This window comes from Topomyia yanbarensis, chromosome 2 (genome assembly GCF_030247195.1).
Source record: "Topomyia yanbarensis strain Yona2022 chromosome 2, ASM3024719v1, whole genome shotgun sequence".
Lineage (NCBI taxonomy): Eukaryota > Metazoa > Arthropoda > Insecta > Diptera > Culicidae > Topomyia > Topomyia yanbarensis.
The window spans coordinates 452,633,506-452,651,142 of record NC_080671.1 but is presented as its reverse complement, the minus strand read 5'-3'; the positions used below and the strand labels follow the sequence as shown (position 1 = coordinate 452,651,142).

The window sequence follows — 17,637 nt, the reverse complement described above, 5'->3', positions numbered from 1 at the left end:
CGCGTGATTGTTTATATGATGTCAAAGTTAGGGAAGACCATGCAAAATGAATCAATCTTGAGTGCAAGGAAGTGCATCAATTATTGGGTGTGCGTCATAGTAATCCGATTGTAAAAATCAAATACGTATTGGTTTTAAAACCTCCCAGGAAGTCTGAAGCAATCATGAAAAATCCGTAGATTTCACGAGTTGATCCGTAGATCCGTAGAAAGTTCAGAAATCTGTAGATCTACGGAAAAATCCGTAGGGTTGGCCACCCTGCCCCGAGGGGATATTGAAATAACAGAATGACAACACCCCCGAAGAGATATTGTCATTTAAATATGGATAAAACTATAGCTCTTTACCACGCTGGGTTAGGAACAATAGCATATCCTTCAGTTTTAACTCTCTGTACATAGGTTCATCTATGTATGGAGAACCAAAAATCCGGATACGTAATTGCATTACTACAGGGCAATTGCTTGTTACGATATGTTTAGATATGTTAAGATTTGACTGTAATATACACCCTAAGCGAAAAACTACAACTGTTATATTTGCCGTAAAACCGTTCAATCAAAACACCCAGCTCAACCGTCAATTCAAATGCTATATCGAATGCAAAAGGCCTTTCGCAAAGCGCCACAAAAAATACCGCAGCGAAAACATAGCACGAAACAGAGCGAACAAAAATCACTCACACAACCAACGATGTATAACGATGGTGCTAGAAACCGCCTCAGCATTTATGCACTGCCGGCAAACGAAAAACGTACGCCGCAGAAGAAGGACGAACAAATTTCACTCTGTTCGTTTCCTAATCCGCAGTAGCGCGGCAAGTGATTTTGTAGTTTTTTTCACGAGCAGCAGCCGTCAGGGAATCAGTTCGGACTGGATTCACGGAGACCGGATTTAGTCCACCAGGCCTCAGAAGCGGTAAGAAAAATAAAGACGCAATAAAAACCAATCTAAAGCTGTGAAATTTCCAGCATTCAAACGACGCTGTCTAAACTGGCTTGCTTCGAGTGGCACGAGACGACGAAAGTGCACGTGAACCACGCCAGGCTGGAAGTAACCAGAAAGAATCCGACAGAGGCAGATCGACTGGCGTTGCGCAATTACAGTGAGAGTGAAGACCCCTTCTTGAAGGGTGAGTAAGCAAAAAGAAAACGCAACGCGGAAGACTAACGGCATGTGCCCGATAGGGTCTTTTTTCTCCCCTTGCTTTCTAGCATTCTGCAGTTCGTAGGACGGTCAAGGTCACAGAGCCAAAAGTTCGACGAAGGCGAGTTGGTGTTAAAAACGGAGGCTGGCTGGACTTCTGCTCGTGAACAAGGCGCATAATTGGAGTGCGGACGGATGGAAAAGAAAGCATGAAGGCTGCTAGTTGGCGAGAACGACGTACAGAAACGCCAACGTCGTACAAGAACGCGAACGACGCACAGGAGCGTGGGCAATAGGAAAATGGCGGAATAGTGAGTAGTAAAATGTAAGAAGAGTGCAGTAGGAAGAAGAGAAAAGGCATGAGAAGAGGTTAGGGTGTAAGCATGGTGGAAGAGAGGAAGTAAGAAGAAAGAAGCCATGGTAGAGGCATAGTAGATAGGAGCGATCAAAGAGAAAGGAATAAGAAGAGGAAAAGTGAACATGGGAACAATATATGTTTATTGATTTGAGTAACACACATTCTTTTGATTTGAGTTGGTGCATTTTGTCCTTAGTGTTTGCGTTTGGCTTCGCTTTTGGTAGTTCTGCTCTACCCGCTGCAGGGAACCCGTAACATGCTTATCAAATGATATGATGTTCCGTAATCGGTTTCACAAAGATCGCATGAACAATGCTCAGCGCGCTGTGATAATTGAGTTTGCAATGTCCAATCAGTGTCCTGACTGGAATACTGCAGTTTGCTTGGAAAAATGCAACCAACTATTTGACATTTTTGGACTCACATCCGGCAGAAAAGTCTTTGTTTGAACGCAAGTTTGCAAGCTACGCCTATGATTGACATGTTCGGATGCAGCCCAAGAGCGAATCTTGTGCTTTATCCAACTTATTGACAGTGGTAGAACTGGTTCTGGACCAACGAAGTCAGTCGTAGCACCAGCTCTAGCCAATTCGCCCGCCCATTCATTTGCAGTAATACCGGAATGACCAGGTACCCATAGAAGGTAGATAGCATTAAGTATTTCATTAATTCGGTGTCTCTCAAATTGATATCCGAGCTGCCCCAAATTATGTGGTGGACATTTGCATCACTGCCGATTATGAGAGGAAACCCATTTCTGCCACAGTATGATACAACCCTTTTGAAATCATCTGAAGGTGATAATTCATTATGCGGCAAATATGCCGAATAATAGACGTATTTCTTGTTTATGTTGTCAACAGTCATATTTACCGAGAGGTCAGATATAAGACAGGCGTCAATAGCACGACAGGCGTCAAGTATGCATGAACGAGGCATTTTACGTGGATTCGTCATGCCACCCCTGTTGAAAGCCTCGAAGACGGGGTTAAGTAGCCTTCCAATACAGAAGTTTTCTTCACGGAAATACGAGTTAACCCATTTTAAAAATGAAACCATTGAATAATAATTCACAATCTCTTTAAATGTCGTTACTACACTATTTTATCAAAACCCGCAATCGTTTCATACGTTTATAGCAAGTTAAGCAATATAGAATTAGCTTATTACCAGATAAAATATTTATTTGTTTAGTAAACATTTATTTCGCACTGAGACGTTGTCGTACGATTTATATCTAGTTCGAACGACCTTTCTAACTGGCAATCGAACCAAAGAATCAAAAGATTCGACTTCAGGACAATGTATGTAGATGACAGCCATGCCACCGAGTTGCTTCTAGCGCTGCTAGAGGAACACCAATTTTGATCAACACAGGTTTTTCGTGTTTATAGGCTTGCGGGTAAAGGTGGTACTTCCCATAGTGATGCCCACACACTATGGGAAGTACTACACTTTTACCATGTTAGGTGTTTTAAAAATGTTTTTTTTTGTTCGTACAATGCGGAGACGTGTGGTTCGCAAAATTAATTTTATTGTTGTTGCTTTGAAAAAAAAAAAATGCTTTATTTATGAAGTTTCTTCATTTCTGTAAAACTTCTACTCAAACATGATTTCACTACAATCCACAGATTTTAAGTTACAATTTCCCACAGTTCCGTCTTTACATATGAGCAGGCTGGGCTAGGGTCAGGAGGCCCCGTACTTAAGGTGTATAAAAATCATTTTAAACACTATATGCAAAAAATAGTCGTACAGAATTGAATGAATGGCGTCCAAAAGGGGCTAACCACACATTGAGTCTTATGAAAATTTAAGTTTTCTCGTTCGTTTTCCGAGGTTTAAAAAAATTAGTCAATCGATTCGCAATCAGTAAATTTTGTGTTGTAGCTCACATATCGGTGAACTCAATTTCATACTGTTTTTAGTTGGATTTCATTGTACGTCGACGTTTCGGCCCAAACAGTCGTTCCTGAAGGTAATATCCATGGATTAGATTCGGGAAAAGAAGTCTCCCAAAAACTCCACTCTCGACGGGGGATGCAAGCACAATGTTTCTTCTAACTTACTGTTGCCCATCTATATTGAGTAGAATTCCATTGGTGTTTCAATGGCAGTCACAATTAGTAGAGAGACGTTGGATAATTCAGTACACGTTTTGTTTAAGTTCAGTGTATTGTACAAGTAAATTGACGAAGATTACCGTCAGAGTTTATGATTTGGACAGATAGTTGTTCTGACTACATTTTTGCCATCCACATTTCTTTATAGCAACAAATGAACCCGGAGGTACCCTTTTCATGACCAATATGACTAGAAACATATTATCATTCGTAGAAAATTAAGACTTGTAATTTCAAGCATATCCATCCATCCATCAAAAGCAATTTTTATGTCCAGTGACACTTTCAATAGCCACTTGCGTTTCCAGCAATTCAAGTACACATCGTGATAGTTTGAGCCATTTCTTTTTCATAGTATTGGTTTGTACAGGACTCATTTATCCAGATTTCCTGAACGAGAATTCCGAACGAGACAATATGGAAGCTATAAGGATGACTGGAAAGAGACTGCATTGCAATCAATTGAATGCGCGGCATTTGTGCAAACGACATAGTCAAGACACTTCACACTACTTACTTCAAGGCAACTGCAAGCTTTGAAATATCTACCTGTCTCATTCACGAATCGCATTTTCCCTTTTTCGCTCTCTGGTTAAGGGGATTGAAATCACATGTGACCTTGTCTCACTTTACTATTTCGAATTGCGCGAATTTACGCAATCTGTACAAAAATCATTTTCTTATGTGACCAAAAAGATAACTTTAAATTCCAAAACAAATTTAACGTTCCAGGTTCGTGATGACTAATTATGGTCCAGCAATAAAGTAGAAACATTAGATAATCTTAAACAACGCCGTCAAGAAAAGAAGAACGACAACGAAAAGGTGAAAAAACGAATGGAAACCCTAGAATGTCCATTGTACATTAATTAGCCATCTTTCAGATAATAAGATTTTCAAACTCAAATTCGTACAATCCGGTTTATTCAATTACTTTATTCAGCAATGGTTTTGAATTTCATTCTAAATAGTAAATTTTTCAGTTTCTTCATTTCATGGATGTCATTCATTTTGTTTCTTTTATTCATTTGGAATATTTGACTAATTTTAAGTATATGATCATTGCATTTTAATTGTTTATTTCATGCAGCATTCTTGTTCATTTTATCAATTTTATTCGTTTCATTCTTTATTTTATCGCGCATTTTATTCATATCATTCATTTAACTTGTTTTATTCAGCGTCTTCATTCTATTCGTTTTTTCCAGTTCATAATGTTATTCAGTTTCTTCATTTTAATAATCTGAACATTTTGTCAGTTTTATTTATTTCATCAAAATTTGCTTCATTTGATTTATTTGATTCATTTTGTTCATTTCTTTAATTTTATTTATTTCATCACTAGTCATTCCACTTATTTATTTTGTGCAATTTGTTAGTTTGTGTGATTTATATTATATTAATCATTCTATTCATTTTACGAACTTAATAACCTTTTTTTCATTTTTCGCTGATTTTGTTTTGTTTCGTTCGTTTTAATACATCTTTTTGATCGACTGGGGGTGTTTATGTTTGGGTATTGGCTTACGCAATCTTGTATAAATATCAAACGACTTGTTTTTTGATTGTCCGACGTTTCGGTGGTAGGTGGGAAAAGAATATTTATGATAATAGCGACAGACAGATAATTTTGCTTGAAATAGGCCACCAAAACGACCGAAACTTCGGACAATCAAAAAATAAATCGTTTGATATTTATACAAGACTGCGAAAGTTCATTTTATTGTTTTTCTATAATTAATTCAGTTTATTCGAGGTTTTTTTCGTGCAGGACTATAAACTGTTGTGTGCCTACTTCGCATTAGTTCTGCAAACTAATGAATGATCCAACAGTGATATGTGCAATAGATGTCTCACCTCACTGCTAGGTGGATTAAGTTGGGTTTACAATAATAACAATGCTAATTTGCAAAGACGGAAGTTTTTTTCCATTTTGAACCAAAAAAATGGAAAAAAGTTTGAATTTTGGGAAATGGTGCCATAAAAGCTGGAAAATCTAATATTTTAAAGTAAAATTCGTTCACTTTTCACAAAATATTGGGTACATTTTTTAAATTCAGCTCTTCCGTAATTCATCGACTGGCTACACATATTGTACAGTCTCATAAAAAATCAAGTTGCAGGGAAGGCCGCCCGATATGGTGATCCGGTAACTCGAGACCCCCAAATTCTTTTCCCCATTCACCCAGGTTTTGTTGCGCGGTTTTTGTACGAGGTTTTTTTACGCGGGTTTTCCAATTAACGCGGTTTTTTACGCGGGTTTTCCAATTAACGCGGTTTTTGCAAAAATATTCTAAGTCCTTTTGCATGCAAAAGAATTAGAAGATTTTCGGAAAGATTGAAAAGACGGGTCTGGAAGACTCCATACGATCCGCACCTCAATAATATGGGTATTTTCGAAATGGTCTTCAGGAGTAGCTGCCAGAAATTGATTTTTAAAATTAGGCATGGCTTACTGCAGTGGCGTAGCCAGAAATTTGGTTTGGAGGGGGTTTTGATGAAAATCGCAATTTTTTTGAAAAAATGCTAAAATTTAATATGAGCTTGATAAATTATTGAAAACTCTAAAACATAAGTAGTCTAACAGATGTCATTCCAGTCTAAAAACAAGAAGGATCAACATGGAACAGTTTTCAAACCTCTATAGATTATTTTCTTGTATAATATGTCAATGAAGTCAAAAATTGCGATCTTTTAAAGTGGGATAAATGATCTAAAAAATTTTCAACGTTCAAGATTACCTAATATAATAATCCTTGACTTTGAAGGTTTGACAACTTCGGGAAGTTATCAACATAAAACAGCGCCTGCTTTGATATAGAAATATTAGTGATTAACTCTCATAGAGGTAATTATGGTGAATTAATTTTTCAAAAATATTAAGAGACATGGTGCCTTCAGCAAAGTTTTTGATAATGTCATTTCAAACAATTTTGTTGAAAATATGAAGGCTACATGAATTCAACATATAGGGATTTAAATGGACTGGGCCTGCTATATTTCTTCTTAGTGAAGAAAAATTTAGGTGAAAACTATTTTTTTCTGCGCTACGGATAAAATTGTTTGAAACAATCATTGCGAGTTGAGAACACAAAACCTATAACTAAATTATGGATGGATGGAACTGAAACTTGCGTTTCGACTTCATCTCATCAGAATCCGACACTAACTTGGTGGGCGGACTAAGCTTGCGCCGAATTGATGCTAGCTCCTGAAAATGGAATCACTCTTTGTGTTTTTGAGTCCTTTTAATATCTGGGAATTATTTGTTTTATATCCAATTCCCTTATTTTTTTTGTAAGCTTCAAAGGCACCTTGAACGCAATGTGAATTTATTATTTAATTACCGCAGAAGAGATTTATCAAATACAGTAATTTCAGAATAGCTTGTTGTAAAGGTTTTCTACTACTATATTTCGATACTCTAAATATGTGGGATATTTATGTCTTTGACAAAGTTGTTTGAAATAGCACTTTCGAAAACTTTGCTGGAGACATTAAGTCTCGACCCAAACTTGGTTGAAGAGTAATTCTTGTCTATAATTACTTCTAGGAGGATTAACCGTCAAAATTTTTCTATCAGCAGATGAACAGTTTTACGTTTTGAAATTCTTCAATGTTACTTAACATCGAAATTTGGCAGTTTCGAATGAATGTGATCGTGACCGTTAAAAATTTATCGAGCATTAATTTTACTTTTCTTTATTAGTCAACCTCACAACTTGCAGTACTAGAACGTAGTACACAAAATTTTAGTACGCCATTCATTGCATCCTGCTAAGAGGATATTCATATAGTTGATAATACAACAAAAATCCAATGCTCATAAAACCGATCCTGACCTGCTAGAGACAAAATTACATCAGCTTTCAACTAGTTTCTGAAATGTTATTCTTGTTGTAACCCATATTGAATTCTTGTCTAAACTCTACACAATCTAAAAAAATACATTTTCAGCAAATGTTGAAATGTATGTAAGTTTTCGGTAAGCAAGCTTATGTTTTATATGCAATCAACCTATTCAAATTTAGATTCCCATTCGAAAAATTGTCTCTAATCCATATTTTGAAGCATCTTTCCAAAAATGAGCTCATAATAATTCAGACAGTTATTTTATTTTACATTGAAGAAATTTGACAACTATGGGATTTTGGCTAAGAGATAAATTACAAGATCCCCTTCACATAATTTTCCAAAAGTTCTCATGACGCTCTAAACACAGTTATCAATGTAGTGATCAGAGAATATTTTTCCAAAAATATTTTGTGGAATATTAAATTAAATTCGTCAGCATCAATTTTTTTTTCAATCCAATTAATTTTGGTTTGGGGGGGGGTTTTAACCCCCAAAACCCCCCCCTGGCTACGCCACTGGCTTACTGCGATCAAACTAAAAAAATAACTTTTTATGCTGACGAGGTAGAAAGTTGATGTCTTCGACAAAGTTTTAGAAATGCTCGTAATGAAAAATTTTGTTAATCAACTTGAACTTTTTGTAACATTATTTTTTCCATTGTGACTTGGATGTGGAGGCATTTAAACCACATAATATTGTTGAGGACTGTAAGTAAAAATACTCATTCGTTTCAAAGTTATTGAAGATTTTAGTTTTATACAATTTTTTTCGTTGATTAGTAAAATAAACATTACAAAGTGAGCTTACCATATTCATTGGGTTCTAGAGTGCCACGCATCAAACCTTCTTACCCTTAGTATGTGTAGTCTGAACATTGAAAATAGTGCCTGCTCGTCCATTTTTGGTTTGCACCTTTCTCTTTTATATGCTGTTAAAGTTGGTGTAAAAAAATTTAAAATTCTTCAAAAATTTTAAAACGAATTAGTATTTTTGTAATAGGTGTGCGCCATGCCGCCGATTTCAGGTAAAAATTTTACACGAAGTCTTCAACAATATTATGTGGTTTTAATACCTCAACATTTGTCCGGAACATCGTTTGCACGAAAATTCAGGGTGAAAAAAGTTACATTAAAAACTAAATATAAGGGGGTTGCCTTAGAAAACGCTTTATAAATCGATAACCTCAAGTCCTACAAGTTCAAGTTGTTTAACAAAATTTTTCATTCTACCTCGTCAGTATAAAAAGGTTGTTTTTCTAGTTCAGTCATAGTAAGCCATTCCTCAATTTAATTTTTATCAAATTGTGGGGAATATTCATACGAACAATTCCTCCAAAGATACCCTGTGTATATATTCGATGGTTTGGCCTCTAGTGAATTAAGTACACGTTTTTGGTTTTTCCGACCACTGTGCGTTGCCTGCTAACTCGTGGTGGATTTGGATTGGTTTGTAGTAGTTGTTAAGCCAACCGACTAAATCTAAACTTCTTGTATCTCGCAATCCGGAGCAACCGTTGAGTACTGCTTTAGTACGGATTGTGTTCTTGCTTATTTTGTTTTATGATAATCATCATGATTTTATTCATAGCTTCTTTTTCTTACTTGCTATCCAACCTTCGCGATATATCTCACCTGCTCAGGTCTGCTTCAAATATCGCACCCTGTTGAGACATGAACCAGTCCGGGGGTGTCGACCATAAGGATTTACATCTGTTTACAACCACCTTCGCCGGGCTTCTTATTCTTCTTGGTACTAGTCGTTCCTATTTATCTTCTAGCTGGTGCTGAGAACTTCTCGGTGGCGGTATTTCACCGTATACCGATGCGAATTTTCGCGATCCATTTCGCTGCCACTCCAACGAAATAATCATCGGCGGTAAAATTTCGATTTTCTCCCACTTCGTGTTATTCCTCTTTAGCTGCCGTGGCTAGCCCGCTGACCGACATCTGCTGACTACTCACTACTGTTGCTAATGTCCGAAGCTTGTCGCGAAACGTGAATGGATCCTTCAGAGAAGCCGTCAACTTGACATACATTGCTTTCCAGCCACCCTCGCAAAGTTTCATCCTTGGCTTGTTTCTAGAGTAACCGAACTCAAATGACATTTTATGTGTCAACACGGTTTGCAGTATATTTTTTCCTGAACAGGAAGGTTATAAATTTTTAAAAGTAATTCAAAATCTTCATGGGGGGTGGAGGATTTGAACCCCCCCCCCCCCCCTTGCGCACGGGCCTGTAGGAATGTATTGTATTTGACATCCCGGCTCATTAACACCGAATGGCGTCAGAGCCAAATAAATAAAGGTTTAGGATTAAATGAAGTCATTCCGTTATAGTTTTTGAGTTATCGTGTCTGATTCGGAGAACGATCGATCTGCGGGTGTGGCAGCCAGTAAGCGCAAGGAACGCATGGCTGTTTAAAGCAAAAGAAGGTCAGCGTGGCCACCGAGATTGCGTGGGATTCTAGATGTTTAATCGTAACAATTAAGCGAGTACATAAATCGATTTTTTTAGCTCCCCTTAATTTAAATACAATAATAGGGCCAGTGACTGTACAACTCTAGCATTCTTCTGTTTTTTTAATTCGCATGGTGGAGAAATGGCACTTCGTAAAACTATTTCATTTTTTTTTTAAAAAACTTGTGTTCAGATATTTTTCTGTATATTTTTTTTGTAAAGTTTTATCATTTCCTTACAACGTTTTTCCAGACTTAATTGCAATACAACCAACGTGTTTCGAGTTACAATTTTTACGCATATATGCCAGGCGAATGCAGCTTTTTCTTCTGTTTCGAAATGAATTCTATTACTGACATCAAATACCGTTTTCAGGGCAAGCATATGAGAACGTAAAAATATGTTTGAATATGCAACATTGTCGAAAACTGTATTACAATCCAAGGTTTGTATACATACCGAAATATCTGATTTCAGTACAATCTTTGAGAATGTGGTAAAAATTGCTGCATTTAATTTAAGAGACTAAAGTGTATCTTGTTTCACTCCGGTTAAGTTCCTGACATTACTCCTTTAACTTCTTAACAAATCAAAAGCTGTAGTCTTTTTGGTAGATTTCACAATACATTTGTTTTTTCAACCCTGCCAAAATTATTTTTTTTTAATTTAACAAAAACATACCTGTAGTAAACAAGAAATCTGTCAATCAAACTTATTCAAAAAACACATACGATTGGTCGTTACACTAAGCTGTGACGACATAAGATCTTGAAAAAGAATAAAAAGAGTCACAATTCCTCGCTCAAAGACGACCATGAGCTCATTATTCCCATACTGCTTGCCTCAGCTAGTATGCGTAAGCATTCACCGGACACCGAATTATCAGTAGCGTGCGTCGTTGTTCAAGTGACTTGTGGAAATATGCTTGCTTATTGACCATGCTGTTCGACTCGTGTGAAATGCCCAACTCCTTGCAAGCAGAAGAAAAAGAATTATTCACATTTTCTTTTCCATAATGCTCAAAGAGCCTGTCTAGTCCAGTTCTCCATTGTAGATTGATTCTTTCTAGAACAGCTATCCGACTTTTATTTTTCATATCTTTCGTTTCTCTTATGCTGGTTCCACTGGATCCGCTTCAAATTGTTTTTGTATATGAATTTTGTAAAATAAATAAGTCATAAATGCGCTGAAAATAACCGAAAAAAATAATGTAGTGAAGCAGACCTGAATTACTCTTACAAGAAAGCCAATTTAATCAGTACATCCATTTAAATAAGCGTCTTCAAATGCTTGTTTACGCTACTTCCGATAAAATAAATAAGATTGAGTGCTCTTTCTGCGCACTACCATACACTAATTTACACCCGTAATGGGACGCCTTTGCGCCCCCACAGCAGAAACCACTTAAGCGCGGCAGCGGTCGTGAACCTGTTCGCATATCGCCCGAGATGAGGCATTTTGTATGTACATACATAAGTTGTTTCGTTATTGTTCTTGTTTAAACAAAAACATGCGTGGTCGGTGGTCGGCCCGTGTGCTATTTTTGTCACTATCACGTTCTGTGGACAAGAACGAAAAAAAAAATCCAGTTTCATAATGTTATCGCGGGTGTCGGTCGAAACACAACACGTCTCACTTCTCGCGACGAACTCTTAGTAGGCTACTATCACACACGTTCGGGGTGCAGTTCGTGTCGTCTGCAGCGTGGCCGAGAACCGTTACGGACTCGATTGACTTGCTCTTCTGCTGGCCAACATACTTGGATATTCAAATGAGCAGATCAAGCTCTGCGGTGCGACCTCGAACAAAGAGGAATCGCAAAGTTGGCTGGACCATTCATTATTAACGGTCGGTTTAGTTCGGTGGAAGCTAGTTTGCCTTGAACCAGTGCCAGGATCAGTTGTGAACTCCCCCGTCGATCGTAATTTGATTACCGAACTGCATAAATCAATTTAGTGAGCTGCTTCCGGGTGAGAGTACAATTTTTCGCCGCCTACTGCACTCAAGTTTGATTCACGACCACATTACGCGAACCGATCTTCCCCGGGCTGATATTGAAATTGATTGGTTTTCGTAATACCTTTTCGTCGTTTACAGGTCAGACAAACAAACAAAAAAAAAAAGCGCGCACGGTAAGCCATCGCCATTCGCATCCAGGAGGGACCATTTTTCACGCTTTGCTCAATTCAATTTCCACCAGCGGATCGAATCAACAATGGCGGTAATGATGGCAGGGATTTTCTGGCTGGCCATTATTTTCTCATTAACGGCCGTAGGACAGAAGATTGATTCTGAGTCGTACTCGAGTCTTGCCGGAATCAGCCGGACTACCCGCAGCCTCGCAGATGATGATAAATTAAAAGTGACCGTTTATTACGAAACGCTTTGCCCCGATAGTGTGTCATTCATCACGTATCAGCTGGTGCCGGCATGGGGACGGTATCGGGCCCAGATGGACCTGAAGCTGGTTCCCTTTGGGAAGTCTTATGTGAGCTTTATACCGAGTGGCGATGGTTTGCTGGACTGGGCTTAAAACGGGCTTTCTCTATTGCAGATCGATGAGTCCAATCCGTCTCGGCCGGTCTACCACTGTCAGCACGGTCGAAAGGAGTGCACTCTGAACATTCTGCACGGGTGCATTTTGGACAAATTACCCTTCGATAAAGCGTTTGCCGTGGTGGGCTGTTTGATGCAAAGTATGCGAACGTCGTTTGATAAGGTTAGTTTTTTTTTTGATATAGGGATTTTCAAGAGTTTTTATAATTGTTCATTTTTTGCAGTGCATCGTTCTACATGAGACCGCGAAGGCGGAAATTCAAGAATGTGCCCGTGGGAATCAAGGGGCTAAGCTGTACAAGCGATTCTCGGACGAGACTAATCGGGTGGCGACGCCGCTGTCATTCGTTCCTACCATCGAAGTTAATGGGGTATAAGTATATAGGGTTTTGCAATAATGAGTGCAAGTATTAATTTTTTTCGTATATTTTCTTAAAGGTTTATGACATTTTCGAACAAGACCAATGGTTGTATCGATTCGATCGTACCTTTCGGCAGGAGTATGGGAAAAAGTTTAACCAGACCTTGTGAGAATGGAAGTACCATAAATGTTTGTAGTGAGTAAATATCATTGAATTAAAAGCAGTTCTTAGATGAAAATCCACAGGATTCAGAATTGAACGAAAAACAATGTACAATAATTTAAATTTTGAACGAAATTCTAATTTTTCATTCGATGCTACTTAGTGAAATCATCCTTTCAATTTATAAAACCCAGAAATTTAATTTTCTCATTCGAATCGAAACCCACAATTAAACAGCACTAGTTTAAGGGCGTCTCGAGGGATTCAAGTTTATTTCATAAATCATCAGATCCTATACATTTCAACCTCAATTTCATGTCAGCACTCCCACCGGAATTTCGGATGAAAAAGAAATCTTCTGCCACCGCGTGTCGGCATCTTTCGCCACACAAATTAAACTTAAGTACAAGTTATTTTATTTCGCTGCATTTACTTCACTTTTCCAGAAAACTCACAGCACAGCATCAAGATCCTCGATCTCGCTGCAACGAGCTTCCTCCTCTTTCTAGTTATTGTTGGTGTTGTTGTTACGCCAAAAACCCATCCGCCCAGCTAGCTTAGCTCAGCTGACGACGACGACGACGACGACGGTGTGGTTGGTTATGCGAAACTTTTTCAATTATAATTTCCGTTGTTTCCCGGTTGTCTTGCAGTACATCTTTTTTATTTTCGTGGGGCGTGAATGGATAACTTTTTTTTTGTGTGTGCAGCGCTTCTTCTCCCCCTCTTTCTCCTTTATCCCTGTATAGACAAGAATGCGAAATCTGGTAGTAAAAGTGATCTGCACTGCATACTTTGTGCTGTTGTTACGCCAGTTTTCCATTATTTATTACACAGCGAAACGGGAGAATGCAATCTCTTTCGCGTAAGCTGCTAGTTAATTATTTTCGCAGGTTTAACTGACAACGGCGGCTGCTTGTACTTGTTATACTTTAAATTAGTCTGATATTTTACGGTAAACTCGCAATTACAGATCAGAACATGAAATAGGAGGGTTAAGCATTTCCAAATAAATGACACGCTGAAGCAGAGAATGCAGCAACGAAAGTGCTTTCAGGAGTTGAACCGACTCTGACGGTGTGCCGGTTTCGAAATGAACATTAACCAATTATTTTAAACTCATTTATCTTTCGGCGCATATTGCAATGAAACTCCGATTTTCCAACGTGTTGACTTCCAGCGTATTAATTTGCGTCTACCAGTTGCTTTCAATTAATTCTCCATGATGTGCAATATGCAATTTTTCTTGCAAAACAAATGGGAATTACTTTTTCAGTTGGTTCGAGTGCTACTCATTTACTTTCATGGTGCAAAAAATACATGAATATCGTTCCAGATATGCTTTATTCTGAACTGGCGCCTCCATAATGGAAAAAATCACTGGTGAATTTCTACATTTACATTCAATGAATGAAGATTGTTTTAGCTGATCCCTCGGCATGATACTGTACCATTATGTGGTGCGGGGGCTTTTCAACCGAAGCAGTATTACAGTGATTATATCACAGAAACTTGGGATACAATTATTTTCTTTTTAGTTAAGCTACATTGTGATCAATTTTAGTACTTAACTTAGCGACCTTTATTATCCACTGCCATGGTCAAATAATATACAATGTGGGTTTAGGGTTCAATTCTCTCTGCAGGCACCCTTCTTTTGTTGATATGTTTTCAATTAAATCCATGCTAACACTCACTAACACAAATAGCTTAGTCTCTCATATACACTAACAATCTCTCATTCCAAACGTACAAACGTGGCCTACGCGATAACACAAACCTGGTCACAAATACGAACGCCCGCGATCTCGCCAATATTCAAACACCCCGATTGATTAGGTGAACCTAAGAACCTAAGTTTGCGCAATCATGAATCGGTCACGTCCGGAAGTCTCCGCCCTTGATCCTAGCAGCCCAAATTCATGCCTTTAGTTGGACCAACAGAAATAAAAACTAAACAAGACGTTTACGCGCGATCATTGAAGAATACGCGAACATGCGAATGGCCACACGCTTATAAAAATAATGTGTCCACGCGACATACATACTAGCACACGCGACAAAAACGTCCACATACAAACGCTCGAGTCCTTCGCGATCATCCACGCACGACCACACCCACGATCTCGTTAAAAGCATAACACCCCGGTGACTAAGTGGATGGTTTAGCACTTATAGATTAACAATCTCGGTCTCGAGAGTGAACCTCCAAATGCCCGTGTTCGCGCGATCATGAATCGGTTTCGTCCGGAATCCCCTATTCTCGGCCCTAGTAGCATAAATCCAATGCCTTCAGGTGGACCAATCAAAAATATAATGCTCATATCCACTAAACTACATAAAAATCGAATGTATACACACACGCGAAAAACAAATATAAAAATGTTTGAGCCCACCCACGCAACCTATACCCGCGCTCTTCTAGACATTATAACAACCCGGTGATAATATGAACGTCTCAGCACTTGTAATCACTCATACGCAGTCTCAAGTCCTACAGTTCCCCGCCCTCGCGCGATCATGAATCGTTCACGTCCGGAAGTCTCGATCCTCGATTCCAGAAGTCTAGGTTCATGCCTTCATTTGAATCAATTAAAAAGAAAGCTCTCATATACACTGGAAAACACGGTCCATGGCGACATGACCGGGAAATCTAGTAATATGGAGTAACTCACTCCCGGTCAGAATGTGATCCGTACATCGAAAACTAAACATCAAAATGACAGTCCGTGTGGCACATACACACGAGCACACGCGACAAACACGTCAACAAACGATACTTTAGCTCTTCGCGATCATCTACGCACACTTATATTCGCGATCGCAACACTCCGGTAAAAACGTGAACGTTTTAGTACTTACGAAGTTACAAACGCGGTTTCAAACGCGAACTCGCAAACGCGCGCGATCATGAATCGGTCACGTCCGGAAATCTTTATCCTCCATTCTAGTAACTTGGGTCCATACATTCAGTTATACCAATCGAAAAATAAAGCTCATATCCACAAGGTAACACGTTCCTTGGCGACATGACTGAGATGTATGTAAGATCCCACTTTTTTCTAGAATGTAATATGTAAGAACCCACTTTTTGTAGAATCTGAACCGCACATGAAAAATTAAGTATCAGATTCACGGTCCACGCGCGATTATTCTAGAATACACGCGAATATGCGAAAGCAAACGGCATTTATATAGAATTTATGCACACCAAGTTACATATACGTTAGCACACGCGACATACAAAGGCACACGCGATCGAATACGTTAACGTACAAATGCTCGAGCTCTTCGCGATGATACGCGCGATCGCGTGTCCCTGCGCCCGCACATACCTGAACCGTACAATGAATATCACATTCAGAATCACGGCCCGCTACAATTGGCCTAAAGCAGTGTTTTAGTGGGCGACATGCAAATTGTAGTATGTGATTCTGACGGGGTGCCCTTCCGAGAACCTAGCTCTACAGCTCCAGTAGGACAACTCTCGAAAAACAATACTAACTCTTCTCTTTATTTTATTTTTATTTATTTTCGGTCTCATGCGTTATATTCTTGTGATGACCATTTCGAGCTCATACATCCAAGAAGAGCAACCATGCTGCCAACAATGATTCTTCTCTGCCATCAGACGTCGCCATAGTAAAAACTCACAATATAGTCAACCGATCTTCTAAATATTTGAGATATTAATACAGAATAGATAAAAGCATCAATTGTCTTCTTTGAATTGTTTATTCCATTTTCAAGATTCAAGATATTCAATCTCAAACTTTAAAAATCGTTTTTCTCGAAATGTGCAAAATGGCGCTTGTTGCCGGACAGCAGTGAAAACTAGCAAATCTATGAATCTTCTTTATTCGTTGTGAATCAAGGTTGGATTATAAATTCCTGCATGGAGGATAATCTTGTGTTAGGATTAAGTTTTAGGGTATAAGTACAAATTCTTACTGTTAATGTTTTCGCTGCCGTACAGAGCTGTCTAAATCGTACCCGTACAGTAATCAGTCTGTGTCCTAGCATTTAAGTATAATAGTATTAGAGATTCACGGTAATCAAATAAGCTAGCTTGGACTACTAACCTTAATGACCTGTTCGGTTTCGAAGTCTATTTAAGTTGTAATTTAAATGTGCTCCTAATGGTATTGTTCGCACAGTCTTCGATCCGTACTGTTTCTCCGTATCAATTGTATCCGTACTGTTTCCTACCCGCACTAACTCTGTCCGTACCGTAGCTTTAATTCCTGTTAGGTTCAATTTTAGGTATTTATAAACATCTAATATAATTAAACTTACCACAGTACAGTTAGGGTAGATTTAGTTAGAAATGGGAACAATTATTAACTTGAGAATTGGGTTAATTTATAACAATTGTGAAAATGTGTTCTAGCTTACGCTACTTTTTACCGAATAACTTGACTTTTTTTCTTTCTTCCTATCTGACTGTCTTGTCCGTGACCGATATTCGTGCCAATCCCTCGAGAAGGCGAAGGGCGCGGTTTGTTGATGTTGATTTGCTGTATGGGCGCCGAGGGGCTCGCTGAACTGTATGGCGCTATTAACAGCGCTTGTCATAAGATAGCACAACAGCGACGATTTGTTAGAGCAGTGCCTGCTA

General features: G+C 38.6%; 1 protein-coding gene and 1 long non-coding RNA gene across 5 annotated transcripts; both read left to right on the top strand.

The window, feature by feature from the left end:
• Positions 1-476: 476 nt before the first annotated feature.
• On the top strand, positions 477-1,733 carry LOC131685835 (uncharacterized). The gene is made up of 3 exons (XR_009304875.1): positions 477-918; positions 972-1,132; positions 1,188-1,733. It is a non-coding gene; the product is annotated as an uncharacterized LOC131685835 (long non-coding RNA).
• Positions 1,734-11,569: 9,836 nt separating this feature from the next.
• Positions 11,570-13,095, top strand: LOC131685834 (GILT-like protein 3). 4 transcript variants are annotated; one of them, XM_058969820.1, is made up of 6 exons: positions 11,570-11,909; positions 12,037-12,071; positions 12,140-12,427; positions 12,494-12,658; positions 12,720-12,866; positions 12,934-13,095. In XM_058969820.1, exons 3-6 carry the CDS (start codon positions 12,155-12,157, stop codon positions 13,024-13,026), a joined length of 678 nt encoding a protein of 225 aa, XP_058825803.1. In that variant the 5' UTR covers positions 11,570-11,909; positions 12,037-12,071; positions 12,140-12,154; the 3' UTR covers positions 13,027-13,095. The 4 variants fall into 4 exon arrangements, with proteins under 4 accessions (XP_058825803.1, XP_058825799.1, XP_058825800.1 ...); XM_058969816.1 differs by having other exon boundaries at positions 12,037-12,427; XM_058969817.1 differs by having other exon boundaries at positions 11,570-12,071.
• The last annotated feature ends 4,542 nt before the right edge of the window (positions 13,096-17,637 follow it).